General features: G+C 54.3%; 2 protein-coding genes across 4 annotated transcripts; one reads left to right on the top strand and one right to left on the bottom strand.

Annotated features, from left to right (window-relative positions):
* The first annotated feature begins 393 nt into the window (after window positions 1-393).
* On the top strand, window positions 394-6,949 carry IL17B (interleukin 17B). 2 transcript variants are annotated; one of them, XM_059173450.1, is made up of 3 exons: window positions 394-892; window positions 3,794-4,083; window positions 6,634-6,949. In XM_059173450.1, the coding sequence occupies exons 1-3, from the start codon at window positions 620-622 to the stop codon at window positions 6,863-6,865; spliced, it is 795 nt and encodes a 264-aa protein (XP_059029433.1). In that variant the 5' UTR covers window positions 394-619; the 3' UTR covers window positions 6,866-6,949. The 2 variants fall into 2 exon arrangements, with proteins under 2 accessions (XP_059029433.1, XP_059029434.1); XM_059173451.1 differs by lacking the exon at window positions 394-892 and adding an exon at window positions 1,235-1,575.
* A 5,667-nt stretch (window positions 6,950-12,616) lies between these two features.
* On the bottom strand, window positions 12,617-23,926 carry PCYOX1L (prenylcysteine oxidase 1 like). Of its 2 annotated transcripts, none has more exons than XM_059173997.1 (6): window positions 23,740-23,926; window positions 19,731-19,937; window positions 18,128-18,302; window positions 16,542-16,753; window positions 14,038-14,178; window positions 12,617-13,561 (listed from the first exon to the last, which is right to left on the bottom strand). In XM_059173997.1, exons 1-6 carry the CDS (start codon window positions 23,825-23,827, stop codon window positions 12,900-12,902), a joined length of 1,485 nt encoding a protein of 494 aa, XP_059029980.1. In that variant the 5' UTR covers window positions 23,828-23,926; the 3' UTR covers window positions 12,617-12,899. The 2 variants fall into 2 exon arrangements, with proteins under 2 accessions (XP_059029980.1, XP_059029981.1); XM_059173998.1 differs by lacking the exon at window positions 23,740-23,926 and adding an exon at window positions 21,308-21,444.
* Between the last annotated feature and the right edge of the window lie 450 nt (window positions 23,927-24,376).

Raw genomic sequence — 24,376 nt, 5'->3', positions numbered from 1 at the left:
TTCTCCTCCTCAGCCGATTCCTGTAAATGGCCAGGAGTGGCCCTCAGCAGGACGGGGCCGTCCTAGATGTTTGCTCACGGTGTCCTTCCCCGTCCTCTGTGTGCTCCCTCCCAACCCCCGTCTGCCTCCCTGGGTGGACCGGCTCGCTCCTGTCGTAGGGCTGGGCTGTTCGCTTGAGGTGAGAGACCTCGACCCGCGGGGCTGGTCAGTTCAGCGTGGGATTCCAGGCCTTGTAGACCTTGGGGTCACCTGAGCTCACCACATTGTGGCCAGAGCCTGAGAAGCCCAGAGCTCTCTTAGGAGGGTAGGCCCGAGGGGTAAGGAAGGAGAGTTGGCTGAGCAGTGAGAACTGATGCTAATTAGAACAGCTAAGGTTTATAGTAACAATTTTATGATTATTTCATCATCATCGTTTTCATCATTAACAGCTAAGTATTTACTGAGCACTTACTACATGCCAGGTAGCGTGGCAGCTGTTCAACACGGCGTATTTCCTTTACCCCTTTTAACAGCCCCGAGCAGTGGCCACTACGATGACCCTACCATTCTAGAGAGGTGGAAAGGAAGACTCGGAGACATTTCAGGAAGAAAGGGGCCAGGCCACTGTTGATTCCTGGGCATGACTCCCATTTTCCAGAGAAGGAAACCGAGAAGAGTCAAAGTCACAGACAGCCACACAGGCACAGGCCCCTGGGGTGAAGACCCTCTCCACGGGGTGGGGAGCACTACGTTGGGAAGGCCCGAACAATCAGCCAGAAGTCCCCACGATCTGCAACTCGGCCTGCATGAGAGCACCCATTCAGAAACATGTCCGCGGCAGGCCGGAACCCTGCAGAAAATATCCCAAGACAAACAGCATGGGGTGGGGGATAGAGCCCTGCACCGGGACCAGGTATGAATCCCAGTTCTGTCATCTCTAACCCATTGCATCATCCCAGACAGGTTCCTTCCTTGCTCTGGCCTCAGTTTCCCTGCCCGCGAACTAAGTGGGTGGGACTCCAACCCCCAAGGTGGGGGGTGCCACGAAACTCACCTGAGGCTGGCTGAGCCCGGGGTGCCTGAGGCTATTTTCCTGGGAGATGGGGCTTATGTCCCGCTCCTGGCCGGCACACTCGAGAACATTTGCTCTCCTGACCAACGGACAGCCCGTCCCTCCTCCGCCCTCACCCCCTCGCCATCCCCAAAGCAAACGAAGCTGATTGTCTTAGCTGGCCCTGTGGGTGCTGGCCGGGTGGCTAGCCGCAGGCCACAGGCGGAGGTGCCACCCGCCAGAGCCCCGCCAGACACACAGGGCATTGTCCCCTCAGTCAACAGCCCCTGGGCACCTCGGCCCGGCTCCTGGCCCGCCCCCATGCCCCTCGCCGCCGCCTGCCCCTGCGCCAGGCCCAGCCAGCTGGAGGCCCGAGGCTCCCAGCTGATGACGAGCCCACCCAGCCACCCCCAGCAGCCCCCTGACGAGCTATAATTGCTTCACTCCATCCTGCTGCTGCCATTCTCTTGGCGGAGGCACCTGGGGTTCCAGGCCGGCGGCAGCTGCAGACCAGCCTCGCGGGGATGGACTGGCCGCACAGCCTGGTACGTGGCGCTTCCCCACCCCACCCCACCCCCACCCCACTTTAGGGCCTGACTGTTTCGTTAACTTCTTTCCTATTGATTAATGGCTGCCTCTGTTTGGCTTGGAATCTGCGGAGGCAACTTCTCTCTCTGCCGTCTCCCCCAGGGTGAGAAAGAAACAGAGACTGGTCTCAGAGCCCGCAGCCATGGCCTACAGCTCGGGCTCCTGACCTGGGCTCAGCTCATTCACAGTGAGGCCCTTTCAGGCCAAAGCCATCAGGGGAGACCCTGGCCAGCTCTGTTATCGGGGGTTTTTCCAAAGGGTGTCTGTGTCCTGCCCCCCCCCACCCCCGCTGGGGTCCTGAGATCCCCTGCTGTGTGACCTTGGGCAAGTCCTTTTTGTTTCTGGCTCCCAGGAAGGCGGACTTTGATTTTGTTCGGTGGTGGGGGGGCGGTTTCTCTGAGTGGAGAGCCAGAGTTTCAGAACGCCACGTGAGACGCTCAGATGAGAAAATCAGCGGTTAAGGAGACAATTTTCTGCACTGGAATCCAGGACCAAAAGGGAAGAATTTAGCGCCCTGAGTCTCTGGCACCAGGCAGCGTGCTGCCAGAAGGGGCTCTGCTGAAACTTGTTTCCCAGGGTCCAGACTTGCTGGGGAGCCTGGGTAGTTCAGGTGTGGGCCCTGCAGGTGGTGACGTGAGTGACTCAGGGCAGGTAGAGGAGCCTGCTTAGATTCAGAGACCAGATGAAACCCTTTGGAAAGTTCCTCCTTTCTGGCGAGCACCGAGCCCCATTCAAGTTCTGGTCCTTGTCTCCCGGGCCTGCTGAGGAGTCTGGCTTCTGTCAGGCCCCCCGGGGCTTCTCTCGAGCAAGCCAGAGCCTTTCCTGACAATCCCAGTTCTGTGGGAAGAGGGGGACGATGGTCGGTGATGTTGGATGCAGGTGGGTGAGGTGTGGATGGTGGGCTGCAGGCAGAGGGTTGGGCACAAAGGAGGGGAGCATAGGGGTCATGGCGCCCCACAAGGAGCCTCAGCCGGGACCCGCCTGTCTCCCCACCTTCGTCCCCTTCCTTCCTCTGCACCCTCTATTTCAGCCTCGTGGTGTCCCGAGCACAGCTCTTCACTGACTCAAACCTCCTTTTACACGGCCCCGCCCCGAGATATTTAGACTCCCTCTGCCCACATCTGCCTCACTCTCATGCTTCAAACCTCACCTACGTGCCTGCTCCCCAGAAAGGCCTTGCAGGGCCAATCCATTGCCACCAGATGAAGCAGGTGGCCCTGACCTCTAGCCACAAGCAGCCCGCCTCCTTATCATCAAAACAAGCCCCAAGAGATTAGGGGATTGTTCCTTGTCCACTGTGTGCTCCCGGTCCCAGACTGGGAGCTACAGACGGGCTGGGGTGGGGATAGCCGTTCACTGACCCAGTCATGGCGGTGAGCCACTATGTGGAAACTGCTGCAATATCTGCCCACACGAAGTCTGTGCTTAGTCGGGATGGACGTATAAAAGAGCCATACCCACACACAAACTGTAAATCTATAGTCACACAAGGTGCGTGTGGTGTTGGGAGCCCAAGAAAGTTTACTGATGCATCCCTAAGGGCATGACACTGGGCTGAGACACGAGGGGTAGGAGTATTTAGAAGGTGAGGGGAGGCAGGACTCTGCAGGTAGAAGCTGGTGCAAAGTCCCTGTGGCAGGAAGGAGCATGGTGGGAAAAAGGGTTTCAGAGAAGGCCAGAGAAGACCAGAGCACAGGTGTGAGAGGAGGTCGGGGGCAATCTGAGGAGGCAGAGCTCAGCAGCGGTCAGACCGTGGGGCAGAGTCGGGGTGTCGTTACCCTGAGGGTGAACGGTTAAGCTGGAGGGTGACATGATCACATTTGCCTTTCAAACATCTATCCTTGGCCATGGTATGGAGACTGGATTGAAGGAGCCAGGGAGGATGTGGGGAGCCCAGGCAGGAGGCTTTTGAGGGAAGTGAGGATAGTTGCCCAGACAGAGAAGTGGGAGTGTGGGGAGATGTTTAAGAGGTACTACAGGCAGGAGTTACTGATGACTGTGGTACATACACACGTGTGTGGTACACGTGTCATGGCCTGGCGGGACCAGGCCAGGCATGGCAGGAGAGGGTGGTCCCCACAGAGCCTCTCTTCGCTCTCTCCTTCCTGGGCCTTGAGTCTTGGCCCAGAGTGACACCTGGATCTCCCACCTTTGACATGTGGCCTTCTTCCCCAGCTGCTCCTTCTCACCCTCTCCATCTTCCTGGGACTGGGCCAGCCCAGGAACCCCAAAGGCAAGAGGAAGGGGCCAGGGCGGCCTGGAACCCTGGCTCCAGGGCCTCACCAGGTGCCACTGGACCTGGTGTCCCAGGCGAAGCCATATGCCCGCATGGAGGAATACGAGAGGAACCTCAGGGAGATGGTGGCCCAGCTGAGGAACAGCTCTGAGCCGGCCAGAAGGAAGTGTGAGGTCAACCTGCAGCTGTGGCTGTCCAACAAGAGGAGCCTGTCACCCTGGGGCTACAGGTAGGCCGGGCTGGGCAACTGGGGGCGAACTGTACACCCCACTGTCCCCATCACTGTTGCACGCAGACCTTGGATTCAGAGACCTGAATGCCTGGTTTGAATCCCAGCTCTGCTTCTCACTGGCTGCGTGGCTTAGGGCAAGCTTAGCCTCTCTGAGCTCCAGGTTCCTCAGTGCAAGTGGTGGTGATACGGGTTTATAGTCATAGGTATTGGGTTTTTTTTTCCATTTCAAAAAATCGAAATACAATTAGCCAACATATAGTTCATCATTCATTTCAGAGGTAGCGCTCAGTGATTCATTGGCTGCACGTAACACCCAGGGCTCGAGACATCACCGGCCGTCCTTAATGCCTATCACCCGGCTACCCCATCCCCCACCAACTCCCATCCATTGACCCTCAGTTTCTTTCCCATAGTGAAGAGTCGCACCTCATAGGTTTTATAGGCTTGTTATTAAATGAGCTATGGAGGCAGAGCCCAGGGATCATGGTTCATGTCCCTGCTAAGGCACCGGCCAGGCTCTCACTTCCTCCCAGTTACAGGTCTTGCAGGCGGCACTGAGTTGCTGTGTCTGCCTGGGTGTCATGTCCGCCTGGCATCTTCCCAGGGCCTCCATCAGAGTCTTGTAAGGATGCTCGTGGCCCACTCAACAAGGAAGAGGCCCAGAAAACAATATTTTATATATCTTCTCGTGATTAGGGTGTGTGGTTAGGTTTGTGAGTTAAGACCTGCTATGCCTGCATGATGGGGCCAGTATCTCACCTTGGCTGTAGCTCTCCTTCTAAGCCCAGACTCTGGCATGTAGAAGGGGCCAAATGTACGTGTGTTGAGTGAATAATGAAGAAATAGACTAACCTGTAAGGGTCCTCACTCACAAATCAGGCCAAATATATATATATTTTTAAAGATTTATTTGAGACAGAGAGTGTGTATGCATGAGCAGGGAGAGGGACTGAGGGAGAGGGAAGAGACACTCAAGCAGACTCTGCTGTGGAGCCTAACGTGGGGCTCGATCTCACAACCCTGAGATCATGACCTGAGCCAAAACCAAGAGTCTGATGCTTAATCAACTGAGCCATCCAGGTGCCCCCAGGCCAAATATTTTTTAGCTGCACACCTTAGGTCCCGAGACCCAAGAAGGGCATGTTCAATAGAACTTTCTGTGATGGTGGACAATCTAATATGGTAGGCACCAGCTTCATGTAACTGTGGAGCACTTGAGATGTAGCTACTGCAACTGAGGAACTCATTTTGCTTATTTCATTTATTTTATTTAAGTATAGTTGACTAATTTTGATTGAGTTAAATTTAAGTAGCCACATGTGGCTAGTGGCTACCGTATCTGGAATATGGCAATCGGGAAGGTCCATTAAAATCCTGCAAAGCTGGGCTTCAAACTTTACTGTGCCCTTGATTTTTTTGCGGGGTAGGGGGAGCTTATAAAAATGCAGGTTCTGACTCAGGAGATCTGTGATAGAGATGAGATTTTGTATTTTTTTTCAAGATTTAATTTATTTATTTGGCACAGAGAGAGCACAAGCAGGGGGAGCAGCAGGCAGAGGGAGAGGGAGAAGCAGACTCTCTGCTGAGCAGGAGCCCAATGTGAGGCTCGATCCCAGGACTCTGGGATCATGACCTGAGCCAAAGGCAGACACTCAACCACTGAGCCACCCAGGCGCCCTGAGATTTTGCATTTCTTTTTTTATTTATTGGACAGATAGAGAGAGAGAGGCAGAGAGGCAGACAGAAGGAGGGGGAAGCAGTTTCCCCACCAAGCAGAGAGCCCGATATGGGGCTCGGTCCCAGGACCCTGAGATCACGACCTGGGCTGAAGGCAGAGGCTCAACCCACTGAGCCACCCAGATGCCCCGAGATTTTGCATTTCTAATAAGCTCCTGGGTGCTACAGATGTTCCAGGTCCACAGACTCCCTCTCACCCATTTAGCAGATGAGAAAGCTGAGGCACAAGGAAGGCGTGGTCACAAAGCAAGCCCCCATACTGTCAGCTCTACGAGGGAAGCGGTGTGTTGTCCATCAGTGAACACCTCATGTCTAGGACAGAGTCACTCACGTGGTGGGTGTGTGAAAGTAGGTCTTGAATGAAGAGAAATGCAGTCAGCATAGAACCCGGGCCTCCTGACTCCTCTTCTGGAGAGGATTAGACATCAATATGTTCCTATATCATTTCCTGTGGATGAAATTTCCCAAGAATATAAACACATGATGGGGAGGAGGCATGAGACACAGAAAGCTTTAGCTTCCTTGTGATCCCACAGTACAATCTAGTGCAGAGATGGGCAACTTGGGGATGAGAGAAGGGAACTGGGTGACTGACTGGTGCCCTTGAGTCTGGATAACCTTGGGGCTGGCTTGCCTTCCAAGATCTTCAGTTTTCTCACCCGGAACCCAGAGTTAATCACTGCCCATCCTCCAGCAGAGCACATTCTTGCTGCAGGGATCAACACCCAGGTTAGGAAAGGTAGGGATGTGGGGGATGGGTGCCCTGTCCTGAACACCTGCCACTCGGGGCTCTCTCCTGCCTTCCTGCAGCATCAACCATGACCCGAGCCGCATTCCCGCAGACCTGCCGGAGGCGCAATGCCTGTGCCTGGGCTGCGTGAACCCCTTCACCATGCAGGAGGACCGCAGCATGGTGAGCGTGCCCGTGTTCAGCCAGGTGCCCGTGCGCCGCCGCCTCTGCCCGCTGCCGCCCCGCACTGGGCCGTGCCGCCAGCGTGCGGTCATGGAGACCATCGCCGTGGGCTGCACCTGCATCTTCTGAACCAGAGGCTGCGGGGAGCCAGAGACCGCCCTCCTGGTGCTTCCACTCCAAGTGAGGCCCGTGAGCAGTAAACACTGTCTTTCATTAAGCAAGATCTTGGATTTGCTCCTTATGGCTCCGAAGTCGAAACCAGGGTGGGGATGGGAGGCGGCGGGGTGGTAGACTTTAGACCAATGTGAAGGAGGATATCCCATCATCCAGAGTTCTACAGCACTGAGATGGGTTATTTTAAAATTATCACATTCATTTCTACATTGGTCTAAACCTATATAGGAGTGAGTAAGCCCTAGCTCTCCCCAAGTCAGTCAAGGACAATTGCAAACAAGCTCTTAGGAAGCAGCGGGCTCCCAGTTTCTGGTAGGGCCCAGCTAATGCTGAGGCTCTGTGGATACTGTGCAGCAAATTTCAGGTCTGGTTGGACTAAGTGACCTCTAAGGTCTCTTTCAGCTCCAAGATTCTCTGCAGGACAGCCTTAGACCCAGAAAAGAGCAGAGCCTCTGGGTTGCTGAAGAGTGGGGGTTTTTCACCTGGGCCAGCCACCCCCTGAAACTTCCACGTGGACATGGCATTTTTCCCAGCTGGGCTCACTCGCTTTGAGCAAAGGGAGAATCGAGAAGCACCAGTGTAGATCATTCTTTCCTCCAGGAAGAAAGGAGATCTGGCTAGATGGTTTGCTGATCTCAGTGCTTCTCAAACCTTAGCTAGCACCAGAATCATTTGAAGGGCTCCTTAAAACACAGAGTGCTAGGCCCCACATGCTGTGGCTCTCAGTATTTTCCAGGTGGGAGCTAAAACTTGGTTCTTTCTTTCTTTCGTTTTTTTTTTTAAAAGATTTTATTTATTTATTTGAGAGAGAGAGAGAGAGCACGAGTGGCCTGGAAGGGCAGTGGGAGAAGGAGAAGCAGACTCCCTGCTGAGCAGGAACCACTCCCCACCCCAACTTGGTGAGGTTTGTTCCTAGGACTCCAAGATCATGACCTGGGCAGAAGGCAGATGCTTCACCGACGGAGCCACCAGGCGCCCCAGAAATTTGGCATTTCCAATGCAGTGATTCCCAGATGACACTGATATTGTTTGTTACACTTTGAGAACTACTGTTTTTTTTTTTTTTAATTTAAATTCTAGTTAACATACAGTGCAATATTGGCGTCAGGAGTAGAATTTCGTGATCCATCACTTTCATACACACCCAGTGCCCATCATAACAAGTGCTTTCCTTAATGCCCACCACCGTCTTGCCCATCCCCTCCCCCCATCAACTCTCAGGTGAGAACCATTGGCTTAGATCAAGACACTCTGCTGATCAAAAAGGCACTGGACTGACTTGTTGTAAAGCCCCTGTTTGTTCCTGCCCCCTGGATAACTCCCTGCTCCCCCCATTAGCTCCTTGCAATTCAATCCTCCCCCGACCTCTTAGTCCCCACAGCGAGCCTAAATCAGCTGTTCTAGGGTCTAAAAATACCTTCCCTACCCCCAAGACAGCTGAGGGGCTGAGGCTATTTTCTGAGGGTAAGAATAGCCGGCACTTCAGGGGTAATTTCAATAAGAGGGCCAACAGCCAACATGAGGATACTTTGCTTGGCTCCTCTACCTGCAGTTTTCGCTCTGAATGCTTTCAGAGTCGAATTCATGAAAGGGCAATTATTAGGTATGCGCCTGCCTGGGGTGGTAAGCAACTTACCTTTTTTGGTATTGTTCTAGAGTGGATACTGGTTAAAATTACCCCAGGAAGCTTTGGCCTGGTTCCAGACACATGGAAAATAGACTTCATGTGCCAACCCCGGGCTGATGCCCTCAGCAGCCGTTCCTCCTCCCCGGGGTGGTTCATCGCTGAGGCCCCCACAGCCTGCTCTCTGGGCCTTAGGACATAGCCTTCAAGCCTGGCTGTGGGGTGAGGGCGTGGGAAGAGCTAAGCTGCAGGAAAGTGGCTCTAGTCCTGGGATACCCTGGGTTCCCTGGGGCATAGGGATTGGGCCGGGAAACTCCTCATCTTGGCGGAACAGACTGTCCTACTACCAGGCCATCAGACACACAGACATCCTCAATAAACGCTGGTTAGTTTTATACGGATGCTGCCTTTTCCTCTCTCTGGGCTTCAGTATTCTCGTCTGTGAAATGAGCAGATGGGATTTAGGATCTTTGGGGTCTTTTCCAATGTTACCATTCTGCAGCTTAGGAACTTGGCCTCGTGAGCCTGGACTAACAGCTGGTCCTTCTCAGCCCCCCTGGTCTAAAGGGTAGCAGCAAATTGCTCAGGACCTTTGGAGGTCCAGGGAAAGCACTGGGTCTATATTGTGCCCAGGAACCTCCTTGGGTTTGAGTCTATGTGTGTTTTATGTTTTGCACTGCCTGGCGAGAAACCGCCCCTTCCATGAGAATAGGAGCCGTATCTGCCTCCTTCAGCGAGGCATCTCCAGCACTAGCTCTGGGTCCAGTGCTAAACCGGCTGCAGGGCTTGGTGAATGAATGCATGCATGCACTCACGCATGGAGGCCTCTAGGGGGAGCTCAAGATCTGCCCCAGCTTCTGTTGCTCCTTCAAAGGTGGATCAAGAGCTAAAGGCATTCCTCTCTGCCCCTGCCAATCCTTAGTCGTCCCCAACTCTACCCTCCACAACCTCCCCTACCTCCAAGTGTTGAAGTTTCACTCAGGTCACCTGCTCTGAGAGTGGAGTCCCTGCGAAGAGTTTTAAATGTCCACCACACCACTCCATGACTATTGTGGACGAGGGTGGCCTCCTTCCTTCCTTGTTTGGCAGATTATAGGGCTCTCTATGTCCCAGTAACTGCTTTCTCTTCTCCCAGAGGGCAGTGGGTCCTTGGGGCTTCCTGTCCTGGTCTGAGAAGGCTAGGCTGGGCCCTGGGGCCAAGGTTTCCTGCCTGTCCCCATGCTCCCTTCTGCTGTCTTCAGGAATCTCTGGATTTTCCTTGCAGGCACAGAGGGGGTGAGATCCAGCTCCCAGGTGGGGGCTTGGGGAAGCGGTCCAGCAAGAAGTGTGGGCATTTTGGCCCGCGTTGGTTCTGAGCTGTTTAGGCCTGTCTACCCAGACAAAGGAAGTTCCTGAAGGACGAGCCTGCTCTACGGCATTGAGGCTGGGGCGTGGAGCCAAACAAAGCCCCCGCTGAGGACTGGGGATCAGGTGGAACTGTCCTCGTTTGCCTCTTCTGTACGCACAGCCTTAGGAATGCAAGGGAGGGATGGTTATCAGGGACCAGTTTGAAATTGGCCTTGGCTCTCTCTGGCCCAATACCAACGCTCATCAAAGACAACATGACAGCCCGCGGCATCTTCATTTTAAACACAAACCATGAACGGATGTCGTTACATATTGATTCCACTGGCCTTGAGGAGAGGGCGAGGGCACAGCCCCATCCTGCATGTGGTTGGTCTCTCTAACACCTTTCCACTTCTCCAGATTGGTAGTTTGGATGAGACCCCACTCTGCTCCGGGAGAGGGACTTGACTGTTCTAAGCCAATGGACTTCATTTCTTCCCCTGTGTCCTGCCGAGCTCACGAGCCGTGTAGCAGAGCAGTAAGCCAATCAGCACGCGGGGTGTTTGCTTGGTCACCTCGAATTCTAATTTGGTCAGCCGGGACCCCCCGCTGGTGCAGAGTGGGTTTGAGAGACCTCTTGCCCTGGGTGCTGTTGGCAGCCATCCTTGACCACGAGAGAAGAAATGGGTCTGGCACGGCACAGAGCTGACGCTTGCCCTGTGCCTGGACTCTCATTACCAGTAAGACCTTTCTATTGCTTAGGTCAGCATAAGGCTGTTTTTTTTTTACTACTGCAAGCCAAAGCATTCTCACCGATGTGCCGGCTTTGTAAATCCTATAATAACCGACGGGTAAGTACTGGGTGCGCTTCAAAGGCATTCTTCACTTCCACCACTATCATCCCAGAGCAGCAAAAACAACTTCGAGGCCAGTTTGGGGGTGCAGGGTATTTTGGTCCACGCTGAATTTTAAAAAAAATATTTTTTAAAGATTTTATTTATAATTTATTTATTTTCAAAAGAGCGAGAGAGTATGTGCAGGAACCAGCACACCAGCAAGGGGGGGGGGCAGAAGGGGAGGGAGAGGGAGGAGGAAAGAATCTCAAGCAGAGCACATAGAGCACAGAGTCCCGGGCAGGGTGAGATCCCATGACGCTGAGAGCAAGACCTGAGCTGAAACCAAGAGTCAGAGGCTTAACTGACTGAGCCACCCAGGCATTCCTGAATTTAATTATTATTTTTAAAAAATATTTTATTTATTTATTTGACAGAGAGATCACAAGCAGGCAGAGGCAGGCAGAGAGAGAGGAAGGAAAGCAGGCTCCCTGGCGAGCAGAGAGCCCAATGCGGGGCTTTATTCCAGGACCCTGGGATCATGACCTGAGCTGAAGGCAGAGGCTTTAACCCACTGAGCCACCCAGGTGCCCCTGAATTTAATTATTTTTAGGGAGACACTCCAGATTTAAGCCCCCTGAACTCACCAAGAGACCTTGGGTGAGTAATTTCCTCATGCTGTGCTGTTGTCACCATCTTTACAGAAAGAGGGAAGTTTGCAGGATGACCTTGGGAGCCATTCCTGTTAGGAAAGCACAGTATCAGTGCTGTTTGGCTGTGTCGTGTCCTCACGGTTTCTGGGCCCTCCCCCAGAGCCAGATTAGCAGGTCTGGGTGGGAGCTGGGCATCAGACTCAGCTTCATCTCAGAACTCCTTCTGACAGCTTTTCATTCTTTCTTCTGTTGGGGTGAATGTTTGTGGGTAAGGTAGGGCTGCCCTCCCCCATCTGGGAACTTGTATTTTTTTTTTTTAAAGAATTTATTTATTTGACAGAGAAAAATCACAAGTAGGCAGAGAGGCAGGCAGAGAGAGAGAGAGGAGGAAGCAGGCTCTCCGCCGAGCAGAGTCTGATGTGGGACTCGATCCCAGGACCCCGAGATCATGACCTGAGCCAAAGGCAGTGGCTTAATCCACCGAGCCACCCAGGCGCCCCGGGAACTTGTATTCTTGCAAGAAAGATCCACTGTGTTACTCTTCAACCCTTGCATAACAGACAGAATGGTCAACTCTTCCAGGTGCCAAGGAAAAGCTTTTTTCCCCCCATGGCCTGGTGTATTCCCCTTTTCCCCCTTGTTGCCAGGAAGCTCAGAGGTATACTAACAGTTTCACTGAGGTGAATATCTCAGTAACCATCTCTTCCTTGGGTCCTACCACAGTCATCTCTCCTAATACTCAGTGTTGTTAAGAGGCTTGTTGAGAGGTGGTGTCTAGGTACCTAGTACCTAGTATCCTAGTATTTAACTAGGTACCTCATATCTAGCAAGCACACAGGAAATAGGAGCTATTACCATGTCTTATGTTTTCTGGTCTTCTACTTTATTTGTAACCATCTGGTACATGTCTTGGTTTTTATTAAAGATTTAGTTATTCGAGAGAGACGAGGCAAGAGAAAGAAAGAGAGAACAAGCAGGGAGAGGGGCAAGAGAGAATCTTACGCAGACTCCCTGCTGAACACAGAGCCCAGAGCCTGAGGCAGGGCTTTGATCCCAGGACCCTGAATCATGACCTGAGCTGAAAACAAGAGCCAGCCGCTCAACCAACTGAGCCATCCAGGCACCCCGGTTTCATTGTAGGTGCTGCCTCACATACATTTTGGGAGTAGGCAATGAGAAGCAATACAGAAATGTGACTTGGCATTCTCTGCCCCTTATATCCTCCCCAGTCACTCCCATCTTCCCCTTAGGAAACCAAATTAGAAGCAGCTGGAGAGATGGATTTTTATTTCTTCTTAAAAAAAAAAAATAAATAAAATGAATACACAGGCTTGAATTTCCTTCCCTCTCTTAGTCTCCCCTTAACAAGAAGCAAACACTGTGAAAGTCCTTAAGAGAGAAAGGCAGAGAGTGGGCTGCAGGGACCAGGCCGGCAGGGGCAGCGGCTTGCCACACGAGGCCTGGTGGCCAGCACAGCCTGCCCAGCCTGGGCTGCTGTGGAGGTGAACCGTCTTCCGTGGGGGTCGGGCGCTCCCCGGCTCTCCCCGGACCCCTCACAGCTCGGTTTTCACCTTGTGCATCAGGTCCTTTTGGTCGATCTTGTCCAGGTCCTGGTACCAGCGGTTGTAGGCCAGCAGGGCCACGTTCTTGGCAGCCACCGCCATCACCTCCACCGAGCTGGCCGCCCACTCCAGGGCATTGAGGTGGAAGAGCTGGTCGTGGAGGGCGAAGCGTGGGAGGGTGCCGGGGGAGCCATACACGGGGTGGGCCCGCCACTCGGCGGTCTGCACCGAGTAGTAGGAGCGGAAGAGGGTCTTCAGCTGGGACCGGAGGAGGGGCTTGGGGGACTGGACACGCCAGACGGCGGCCTCCTGGGGCTGCTTCCGCCGGAAGTTGGCCGAGATGTTGACCGGACAGATGTTGTCCAGGGCGCAGAAGAAGTTGGGGTAGTCTGTGGTGAGGATGCTGGCGAAGGGGAAGAGCTTGGGGTCGGGGAAACCGAAGTAGGAAGAGTTGAGGTAGCCGTGGACCAAGGAGACCACGGTGGGCTGGAAAGAGCCCTGGGCAGCATCGATGGGTGGGTCAAAGCCCTCAAAGGTGATGGAGCTGCTGCTGTTATCCAGGTGCAGGGGCGTGGCGATGACCACTATGTCATAGAAGTCAGACCCGTTGCCCACCTCGTTCTCGTACTCCACATAGTACAAGGGTTTCCCTTCTGGAAGGAGAGATAATAGAGCACAAAAGTCAATTTACTTCTCGCCACTACCCATTGATGTCCACCTGGGGCCCAGAGTTGAGAGTACGAGGCTTTGGGTGTAGCAGGACCCTCCGGATGCTGGGTCCTGGGCTTTCCACACTGGTGTGGCTGCAGAGGAAGCACTGGACTGGGAGTCAGGAGTCTGGAGCTTTTGCTCTAGCTCTGCGGCTCAGTCGCTGGAGGGACTGGGGCAAGGCTGAGGCTCAAAGTTAAATGAATGGGGCTGGCTGGAGGGGAGTCTCAGCCTTCTGAGACCCTGACATTAGAATCGGGACGACAGTGCCCTCTGGTGTCACTTGGCAGTGCTGGAGCTTCCCACCGGTTTTTTGGAACCAGTCGGCGGCCTTTCCCAGAGCAGGGTTTAGGGACAGGCTGGTGGAAGCACCCCTGGTCTAGGAAACAGAGTGGCCATGCACGCTGCTCTGCTCACTCACCCGTATTTTGCAGGGTCACAGAGGTCACTGTGGCGTGGATCACGTTGGCCTTGGTGAGCTTCAGCAGGCCAGAGCAAACCAGCTTGTTGCCTCCCTCCACAGACCACAGGCTGCCCTGGGCCCCAGCTAGTGACATGGCTCCTGGGAGGGGGGAGAGTGGCCAGTGGGTTCTCAGAATCACTGGGCTGTGAGGCTGCAGAGTCCAGCACCATCCTACCTGCTGGGCCTCCCCCCGTCAGGCCAAGAATCCCCCAACGCGGGCATGGAGAGACAACATATGCACAAATACAGCAAAAATTCACAAGGCTATCAACTGAAAACACGCTCAGTGCCAGGACCATGTATAAAAGATCACAGATGGTAAGATTCTGTTTGTACAGACTGCCCAGAAGTGGCAAATCCCTAGGAGCAGAGTGGATTTATGGTTGCCCAGGGCTAGAAGGCGGCGGGTTGTCCAGGAGGTGATGGCCACAGGTATGTAGGATTCTGGAGGCATTGAGAATACTCTAAAATTGATTGTGGTAATGGATGCACAACTCAAATTCACTTTACATCGGTGAATTGGGGGCACCTGGCTGACTCAGTCAGTGGAAGGTGCGACTTGTGGTCTCAGGGTTGTGAGTTCGAGCTCTGCGCTGGGTTGTTGGGTATAGGGATTACTTAAAGATAAAATCTTTAAAAATACCAATGGGTCAATTGTGTGGTATATGAATTGTATTTTCAAGGATACACACAAGCTACTGGAAGAGTGAGCAGGAGAGCCTCGCTGAGGGGACACCTGGCGGGACCTCATGGCTGGAAGGGAGCCAGCCACGCCAGCAGCAAGAGGGATAGCATCCTGGACACTAGGAAGATGCTTGTCAAATATACACCTTTTCATTCATTTACTCAACAAAAATGGGCTGAGTGCCTCCACGGGTCCAGGCCCTTTTCTAAGGGTTGGGGGTACGTCGGTGAGCAAAGGAGACAGAGCTTCTTGCCCTTGGGAAGCTGACATTCTAGGGGGAAGAGACGAAAGAAGTAAATGATGCCGCCGGGTAGGGGACTGGCACTGCAGGGGGTGGGAGGAGGTGTCCATGGGACTGAAAGCTGGGTGATGGGACAGCGGCAATGAAAAGGAACATTTGCATAAAGACATTTTAGGGAATAAGAGTTTACCAGGACTGTGTCTCAGGGAAGAATGTTCCGGGTGGAGGAATGGCTGCCCAGAAGCTCCAAGGTAGGAGTGCATCTGGAATGCAGGAGACATGCAAAGGGGTCCAGAGTGGCTGGGCTGGGGGTAGGGAGCAGGGAGGTGGTGGGACCTGGACCATGGTGGCCTTGCAGGCCACTGGAACGACTCTTGGCTTTTATCTGAAGGCAAGTGGGAGCCCTTATAGACCTTACAACGTAGGTCAACCTAGGTCTGATCTGATGTGTCTTTGTTTTAAAAGGCTCAACCAGCTGATGTGTTAAGAATAGCCTGCAGGGGATGGGGCTGTCTGCTCAGCAGGGAGCCTGCTTCTCCTCATCTCTCTCTCTGTCTCTCTGCCTATTTGTGATCTGTCAAATAAATAAATAAAATCTTTAAAAAAAAAAAAAAAGAATAGCCTGCAGGGGGAAGGGGATGAGGAGTGGGGCAGGGGGGCCTGGCAGGAGACCTGCAGTAATCTGGGTGAGGGGTGCTGAGCTTGGACCAGGGAGGAAGCAATGCTGGGAAGCGGTCAGATTCTGGCTCTAAGTGGAAGGCAAAGCAGATTCCTTTGCTTCCCTTTTTTGTTTCCTTTCCTTCCTCTCCTCTTTCTTTCCCTCCTTCCCTCCCTTCCCTCCTTCCTTCCTTTGCAGATGAGATATGGTAAGTGATGGATATCGTATGTGATGGATATCAGAGAAGGCGCCCGTCCGGGTTTTGGCTGGGGCAATGGAAGGAGCTGTGGAAGACTCTCAGAGAGGCGGGCTTGAGGGGAAGGTCAAGAGCTCAGGTTTGGCCACCTTGGTGGCCACCACCAGGCCCACCAGTGGAGACGTAAGGGGAGCACTGGACACGTGAGTCTGCAGTCCTGAAGGGAGGTCTGGGCTGGAAGGCGTGCTTGGGAGTTGGTGGGTGGAAGTGGGAGTGGTTGAGACGCGGATCAAGGACTGAGCTTGCACCTTCCACGTTAGGAGGCGGGGAGGAGAGAAGGGCCCTGGCCTGAGCTGGAGGGTGGCAGGTTATGTACACGCCCGCTGGCCCCAGCAGGCCAGGTCCTGAAACCAGCCCCAGCAGGAGCGGTGGAAACACACTGGAACTAAGAGCTGAGCTTTGCTTCCACCATCTGAGAAATGGAGTGAACATCATTTCCTGGCAGCCTGGAGGGCCCATGCCAGAATCAAAGAGGGTTGAGGCAGGAATGTGCTTAGACAGCTGTACTGAGCCCGGTGGGTGTGGGGTTGACACTGGCGGGGAGTGGGGGTGGGGGTGGCAACCCATCCTGGGTGCTGTGGGCCAGGGAAGGGCAGGAGGCAGGCCAAGGGCAGAGGCTCACCAGCGAAGGCAGGCATTGCTGCAGACTGGCCATAGCTGGCCCGCAGGACAGCGGAGACGACATCGTCGATAAAGCGCTGAGTGACGCCCACTTGGAGCAGGGACTCGGCCACGGAGCGCTGGGTCATGTTGACGAAGGCAGACTCCCCCAGCGAGTAGAGCAGCTCCTCCACGCCCGAGAAAGCGTAACCATGGGCCTGGTACTTATAGATCCTGGAAGACACGCAGAGCTGGAGCCCGTGTGCCAGCTGACCAGCCAGCCCTGGCTCCCACCACCTGGGCGGCCCAGCAGGGCCGCCCTGCCTTTCCACAAGGAGGGTGAGAGAGGAGGCTGGTTTCTTGGCCTGTCTGCTGACGCTGGTGGGCCTCCCCCAACTATAGGGACAGTGCAGGGGGGCAGGGCAAACTGTCTGGAGCCCCACTAGACCTGGTTTCCCCACGGCGCTGCTAAAGGACAATTAAGGTGTCTGAACTGTCCTGCCTGAGGGTACAGTCCTCTTCTCACCCACAGGGGACTGCCAGGCAGGGGGCCACAGTCCACCCCCACTGTCACACTGCTCGCTTCAGCAGCATGTGCTCTGCGCTGGCTTCTAGGGCCATGGTGGACCCGGTGGGACTGGCCTCATACACCAGTGTTGTCATGTTTGGTGCTAGCCCAGCCTGGCCTCCCTCCCAGCCTCATCCGACAGGGCTCCCCTGCACCCCAGCGGGCTCCCGTCTCGCCCCTCCACAGCAGCCCCAGTCTCAGGGACTGACTAGCTGATGGAGTTCTGGAGGCACTAGACTTTGAAATGCTGCCTCTACCTGGGCTGCTTTGTCAACGTGCTGAGTCTGGTCATAATGGGACATCCAGATGGAGTTCCTCTCCATGAAAGAAAATCAGCATTGTAGGTTTGAGTAAAATGGACAAGGGGGAAAGACGTCAGAAGGGTAAGGACATTACGTCTGGGGGATTCCTGGTAAGTAACAGGTAGGGATGCCATGAAGGGCATAGGTGTGGAGGTGAGAAGGGGGGCAAAGCACAAGGAGGCCGGGAGGCCATCCTGAATGTCTGCCTCTGGGCCAGGAAGCAAGGAGGCCCCTCAGGGGAGAGCTGGCGTGCCAGGTGGCGAGTGGGTGAACGGTGAGAAGCAGACACAGTGACATCGGACCACTTGTCCTCATCATATGAAGGAGTCGGGGAGGAGGCTAGGGCCCAAGGAGGAGGGAAGTGGTGAAAAAGGAGTTTGTTCTACATGGGAAAACCGGGGGTCAGTTGGGCTTAGAAGGGCACAGCCTGCCGCTGTAAAAGGCCTCTAGATGTGCTTCATTTGGCTTATTTCTAAGATGAATTGGTTACATATACTGAAAAACCAGGAGATTTCACACATCACTCTGGATTTCTGGCATCTTCTAGAAAACCGGAAGACCTAGCCACAGGAGATCGGCATTCCCACAGGGCAGAGTGCTAGCCACCCCCTTCAGACAGGGCCCTGCTCTTCGGGGCAGCCCACTGCCCGCTCTCCTCTCCCACCAGCTGCCTCCACTTCCGCACACGCCGGGGGTGTCCTTGTAGGTGGTGGCGTTTGCAAGCCCCGCCTGGCGTACCTCATGAACTTCTCCATGACCTCCTCCACCCACATCTGCAGCCGCAGGAAGCTGATGCCGTAGTGCCACCAGAGGCGGAAGAGGTTCAGCAGGTACCAGTCTGTCTCCTCCAGCACGAAGTGCTCCCCGCTGAAGATGGCGCTCCTGCCCACCACCTCTCGCCGGTGCCTCAGGCCTGAGGGGACAGGCAGGAGCCCCTCAGATCCCTCTCAGAGCGCCCCTCACCCCCAGGAGATCTAGCAGTGCCTGAGCGACATTTAGGGTCCTCCTGAAGGATGCAAATGGACTGGCTCCGTTAAAGGGAAGAGCCAGCCTCTACGGTCTGCTCCTCTGTGCTGCTTGTTTGGAACAGTCAACACATGCCCAGAGAAGGCTAGTTGATAAAGATGTGAGATTTAAAGTAATGTACCAGTTTACAGTGGTTTTTTTGAACAGGGATGCACTCAGTCACAAGTGCAGGGAATTCAGCTGTCATCCTGGAATGGCCAGGGACTGACTGCTGGCTCTTGGATGGCAAGCCCCAGCTCCAAGACCATCTGGGCAGAGTCCCGGCTCTTTTCAACCGTCCACACGCGACAGCCTACAGAGCACCGGGACTTCAGCATCTCGCTTCATCCTTTCTCAGCCTGGGAAGAGGCAGAACAGGTGACAGCAGCCCCCAGTTAAAGATGTAGAAACCGAGGCTTAGCTTCTAGGACCTGCCCCAAGTCACAGGCTTCTGTTTCTTCCCCCCCATTCCTGTCCCTGAGCCACCAAGTTCCCCATTGCGGAGGCCACATTCCTTCGGCATCCTTCCAGAGATTTTCTGCCAACACTCCTAAGGATGGGTATAGCCAGGAGTCACTCCTCCTCCGCCCCCACATACTATCTGCAGCTCTGCATCCTACTGATACGCTGTGTCTCTGCAAGTGCTCTACACTAGGCCTGAAGGACTTCCCCAGTCTGGCTGCTGTGCACTTCAACAGTATTTACTCTCAGATCCCAGTGGGGGGCGGGGCAGGTGGGATGTTTTCAACCATCTGCTACCTCCAGCAACGCTGTGATGAGTAACTGTGTGTGTTTGCCACTTAGCTCTCTTTAGTACACCTGGTCCCTTCTGAGAAGCAGAGCTTGTGTGTCAAACAGGGTTGACTGCTGGGGTTGAATTCGGCTCTTACTCCTTGTGGGGCCGCAGCAAAGGTGTGGAAACCCTCTGAGCCTTCCTTTCCTCAGGAGACCTAACACCTGCCTTACAGGAGGGTGGCTGGGTAGGGAGGACGGAATGCCTACATCCCACCTGGAAGGATGCCAGGTACCTGGCAAGCACACAGCACATGGAAGACATTATAATTATGGCTACCGAGAGGCAGCAAGTCAAAAGGGAAAGAAACTGGCTTGGGTTCTAATCCCCGCTCTGCAACTAACTCACTGTGTAACCTCAGGCAAGTTCCTTCCCCTCTCTGGTCTCAGATGCTCCATCTGTAAAACGAGGAGATGGGGCTACATGACCCTCTGGCCCTGACCTCCAGGGCCATCTGGGAAAAGCCCAGTGGTTGCCACCAGCCCTGGGCAAGACACACGGGGGGTGGGGTGGGGGGAGAGGACTTTGGTGCAACGCACTCACCCAGCTGCTTGACGAAGTCCTGCATGTGCAGGCTCAGGGAGTGGAAGGAGGCGGCCCCACTCTCATAGTGCTGCTTGTTGACGGAGATGGTGGCCAGGCGGCCACCCACAGTCCCCTTCTCAAATACGTCGATCTGTACCCGGGGCCCGAAGTGTTGCTGGAGGAAATGGGCTACGGCGGAGCCCCCGATTCCGGCCCCAACCACGGCTGTCAGCAGGCCAGGGCGGCAGAGAGGGGAGAGACAGTGCAGGGGGTGGTAAGGCCGCAGGTCCCACGCTGACACCCCCTGGGAGGTGGTTCCCAGGCCCCTGCATTTCATCTACTTATCACCTCTCAAAAAGGAAATCTGCAGGCTGGTTTTTTAGTAAAGCTATTTGCAGAGAGCAAAGGACAACCTGAAAATTGTCACCTACTGTAACGCTCATTTTATAATGAAAAAGACACGTTAGCAGGAAAGAATCTCAACATTCTGGATGATCATGTAAAGAGAATACATTTAGTTTTATACAAACTCACTACATTGTCCCTATTTTTATTTCATTCTGAATTGGTGAAAACCTGGTCACTGCAGGTACTGTTAGGCAAGATCAGTGTTTGGAAAGGACTCCTTAATCCAGGGGTCAGCAAACTATAGCCTGCGGGCCAATTCTAGGCCACAACTGTTTTTGCAAACAGAGTTCTACTGGGACACCCTCCTTCTGGAGCCTACTTATGGCTGCTTTCACACTACGGTGGCAGAGAAGAGTACTTGCCACAGAGACCCTATGGCCTGCAAAGCCTCAGGTGTTTACTCCCTGGCCCTTTACTGAAGAAGTCCGCCAACCCTTGGTCTAGGGCAACCTACCACCTGACACTTTAATCACTTCTACATTTGCTGTTTGCCAAGACTGGAATGTACCCTGGGACGGGCCTCTCACTACTGTGCAGGGCACCCTATGCCGGTTTGGACTCTTGTTCTAAAGTTTCAGCTTTGATGTCTTTGGGGATCTCATCATCTACTGTCTTCACTGTGCCTCCTGCTTTCCTGCTATTTGTAAACTTGGTTTATAAGCCGTGGGTGCTCTCATCCAAGTCACTGGTAAAATGTTTCACTGGCAATGTGGGCTCTGTGGGTTACCAGGCACCACTGTCCAGACAGCCTAATCTAGATACTCATAACAGCACTGTGCCAAGACAGCAGGGCAGCTATGGAGCTACTGAACTGGACAGCCACACCTCCCACAATTTGGGACCCAGCCTTCCTCCCATCTGGCAGTCTGTTTAAATAGAAAAGGAGGTAAATTTGGCGTTGATTTTTCCTTCCCAGATCCCTGTTGGACCCATGACAGACCGCCTAGGTCCTGTCAAGAAGGCAAAGGTCTTTTTGATCTGGCCTCCATTTACTTGGGCACTCCCTGCCCCACCTCCACCTCTCCCCCTTATTTGCCTCGACTTCTTTGGCTGTGGAGCCCATGACTTTGCTCTCTCACACTTGTGTTTTGGCCTATGTTGCTTCCTTTTTTGGGAACGCTGTCACCTTTTGCCTCGCTGCTTCTAGGGCCGCCGCATGCAATTAAAGTTTTGCTTGCCTCACTCACCTAAGACAAGTCAGGTGTCACTCCCACATATTCCTCCAGCACATGCTCCTTCCCCAGGGCCTTATTCTTGCACACTATCCTTCACTGGTCCATTTAAGGACTGAGAGCAGCTCCCTAGGCCCCCCAGACCCTGGCAGGCAGTAAAGCTAAGTATTTGTTGCATCTTGGAAAAACAAAACAAAAAACAAACAAACAAACAAAAAAAAAACCAAACACTTCCTCCTTTTCAGTGTTTACAAAGCCATTTCTAAGAGTGCCCTTAACCTTTTTCAACCAGTGCGCATCCTTCCTGTCTGTGACAGAGCCCCAAGATATCCATTTTTCAGAGGAACTAATATCATGAGGCCTCAAAGCTGCCCACAGGGCTCTGGGGAAGCAGAAGAGCTCACCTCATTGAGAAGCAGCGCATTCAATGCCCACAAACCGACACCCACTCCCTGGTCCATGATAAGACACGGTAGGGCCCAAGAAAATCAAGCATGGCTTTTGTCCTCCTGAGCTCAGGCAGGGAGTGGGCAGACAGATTCGAGCACTGCAAGCTATGACAACGTGTGACCCGTGCGACAACAGGGTTCCTGGGAATCCTGAGGAGGAAGCAACGTATTGTGCATGAGCACATGGAGACACAGGCCTCGCAGGGGAAGTAACGTCTGACCAGGGCCCTGGAGGACGATCGGCTTTGCCTGGCAGCAGAAGCACATTCTCCCTGGAGAGAACAGCACGAACAGGGTGGTGTGTGGAACTGTGGGGGTGGGGGTAAAGAGTCCAATGTCACACAGAGGTATTCAGATTTGACCCTGCAGCAGTCTGGGGGTGAAGCCATCCTCACAGGAAAGCTCCACAATCTCATGTGTAGAATCCAAACCACCAAGATGAGGACAATCAGAAAAGCTACCAAGCATCTTGGCATTGCCAAGTGTCCTGCCCCGGGTGACCACTGGGCCAGGTAGGCAGGGACCTGGCAGGCAACCAGCCATGTACTGCTGGAAACAGGAGTGCTGGGAGGAGGCCCTGCCCCTTCCCAGGGGCTAGTGTGAAATGTCTTGCCTGGTTCCCCATTTTTTGGGAGATGAAAGGAGTGCCCTGCCTTTCCAGACAGAGGGTGCCTAACTTCCCCATCCTTCGGAGTCAAAATCCACCTTCTCCCTGAGGTCTTCTCTGTCTGCTCTAGCTCTCAGGATTCTCTCTCCCCTGAAAACCCTAGACTCTCAGTCCCAAACTGATTTCTGGCAGGCTCATCTGTCTTAACCCTTTATGGGCTGAGCTGCAGTTTTGTAATCCAAAGAAGCCTTAGCACTGTACTAGCCCAATAAGTCTGTGGTGCTTTCAAGGGACAGGTTTCCCTGCCAATAAGGGGGCAGAGAGGGCAACTTAGTGGAGTGGGGACTCTGTCCCTCGACAGATGCTAGAAGACTAGCATCTCTGCCTCTGGGAATTTTATATGTGAGGGACTGGAATATCGTTAAGAGCCCTGTCGAGTTAAAATTGACAATTGTCAATAGAAAGAGCAAACAAATATGGAGCTCTCGTCAATGAGATGCAGGAAGAAGTATTTAGCAAATGTCCTGATGCCTGCAGTTTATTTTGAAAGGCATTAAGATGTAAGTTGAATTCATGGAGGGAGGGGAAGATAGTTATGTAATAATGCAAGTACAGGAGCAGTTTGCTAAGGGCAGAATCTAGGTGGTGAGTACACAGTTGACCACTGTGTATCCAGTTCTTTCAACTCTGCTGTACATCTGAAAATTCTGTAAATAAAATATTTTAATAAAACCCAAGATGACTGCTGTTAAAAGTTCTCCACTGTCATTCAGCAAATTGATCTCCAGCAGACATTCCTGCTTTCTCTCTCCTATTCTCTCTGAGGTTTTGGCTTAGATGTTCCTTCTAGGAAGCCCTCCAGAGCCCTCCCGGAGCCTGGAAGATGGACGAAGTGCTCTTCCCATCGGGGTACCTTCTCAGCCTTACCACTGACTTCCCTGTATTGTGCAGTCTCGCCTCCAGACAGGAACTATGGAGCACTGTGCCTGCTTCACAGACGGCCCTCAATAAACCTTTATGAATGACATCACCCAGTCCCGGGCCTCTCTGTCAGCCATCGGGGCACCTGGCAAAGAGCCAGGTCCACCGCAGATGCTCAATGCTCCTGGCCCTTCTGGTGAGATCAGTGGCCAGTTCGGTCCCAAGCCTCTTTTCCGCCCCAGGCAGCCGTCGCCACAAGCCCATGCCGTCCGGCATCAGCACCTTGCCTCCCACCGGTCCCCTTCCTCGCCCAGTCTCAGTCCCTCGCCTCTTCTCCAGCCCGTTCCTCTCCCGAAGACCCCTCCCTCGCCCAGCTTCCTTCCCCTTCCCCCACCCGGTAGCTGCCGGCTACGATCCCTTTTCCCTCACAGCCCTCCCCCGCGCATCCCCCCACCCCGTCCTTCCCGCACCGATTTTGCTGGGCCGGGCGTCTCCGCCTGTGGCGGCGGCGGCCAGGAGCGCGGCCAGCGCGGCGAGGAGCCAGGCAGCGCGGGCCATGGCGGGCGGCGATCCGGACAGCACGCCGGCGCTCGGCGCTGGCGGGTTGGCGCTGGTCTCGCCGCCCCGCCCCGGCGCCCCACTGGCTGTTCCACCTTCAGCCCGGCGGGCCTCCGCCTCTCATTGGTCGAGCCGCCGTCTCTCTCCAGCACGAGGCGTTCATTAGCTGCATCCCTCTCGGGCAGGCTGGGTCGGTCGAGGCTTCCCCGTCCCGCCTCCTGGACGCGAGTTCTCCATTGGCTGGCTCGTCCTGCCCCCGCGCAGGTGTGCGCGCTCCGGGTGCTCAGCATCAGGACCAGGGCCGCGCCGAGGGGAGATCGACGGGAGAGGCGGGCGTCCTCGGTCCCAGTCCACCCCCTGCGGTTTCCTAGCTCTCTAACGGGTCGTCTCCGTGTCTGCTTCGGTTTCCCTTCTCTCCTGCTCCCTTTCTGGGTGGTTTTGACAGTCACGTGAGATCAGAGACTTGATACCGTCCGGCAGGATCTGCAAGCGCAGCAGATTGCTGACCAAGCGTGTGCAGGCGTGGGGGCGAGGCTCTCCCCTGCGCGC

Source organism: Mustela lutreola, chromosome 5 (assembly GCF_030435805.1).
Source record: "Mustela lutreola isolate mMusLut2 chromosome 5, mMusLut2.pri, whole genome shotgun sequence".
Classification (NCBI taxonomy): domain Eukaryota; kingdom Metazoa; phylum Chordata; class Mammalia; order Carnivora; family Mustelidae; genus Mustela; species Mustela lutreola.
This window is presented reverse-complemented; position numbering and strand designations above follow the sequence as displayed.

What these genes read in the sequence shown, in the direction of transcription:
- IL17B (XM_059173450.1), top strand. Translation starts at nt 620, where the DNA reads ATGACTCCCATTTTCCAGAGAAGGAAACCGAGAAGAGTCAAAGTCACA. An exon ending in GAGCCCTGCACCGGGACCAG is followed by an intron (nt 893 to 3,793) that starts GTATGAATCCCA and finishes CTTCTTCCCCAG; the next exon opens with CTGCTCCTTCTCACCCTCTC. An exon ending in CTGTCACCCTGGGGCTACAG is followed by an intron (nt 4,084 to 6,633) that starts GTAGGCCGGGCT and finishes GCCTTCCTGCAG; the next exon opens with CATCAACCATGACCCGAGCC.
- PCYOX1L (XM_059173997.1), bottom strand. Translation starts at nt 23,827, where the DNA reads ATGGCCCGCGCTGCCTGGCTCCTCGCCGCGCTGGCCGCGCTCCTGGCC. An exon ending in GTCATGGAGAAGTTCATGAG is followed by an intron (nt 16,754 to 18,127) that starts GTACGCCAGGCG and finishes CGTGTCTTCCAG; the next exon opens with GATCTATAAGTACCAGGCCC. An exon ending in AGCAATGCCTGCCTTCGCTG is followed by an intron (nt 14,179 to 16,541) that starts GTGAGCCTCTGC and finishes CCCCCCTCCCAG; the next exon opens with GAGCCATGTCACTAGCTGGG.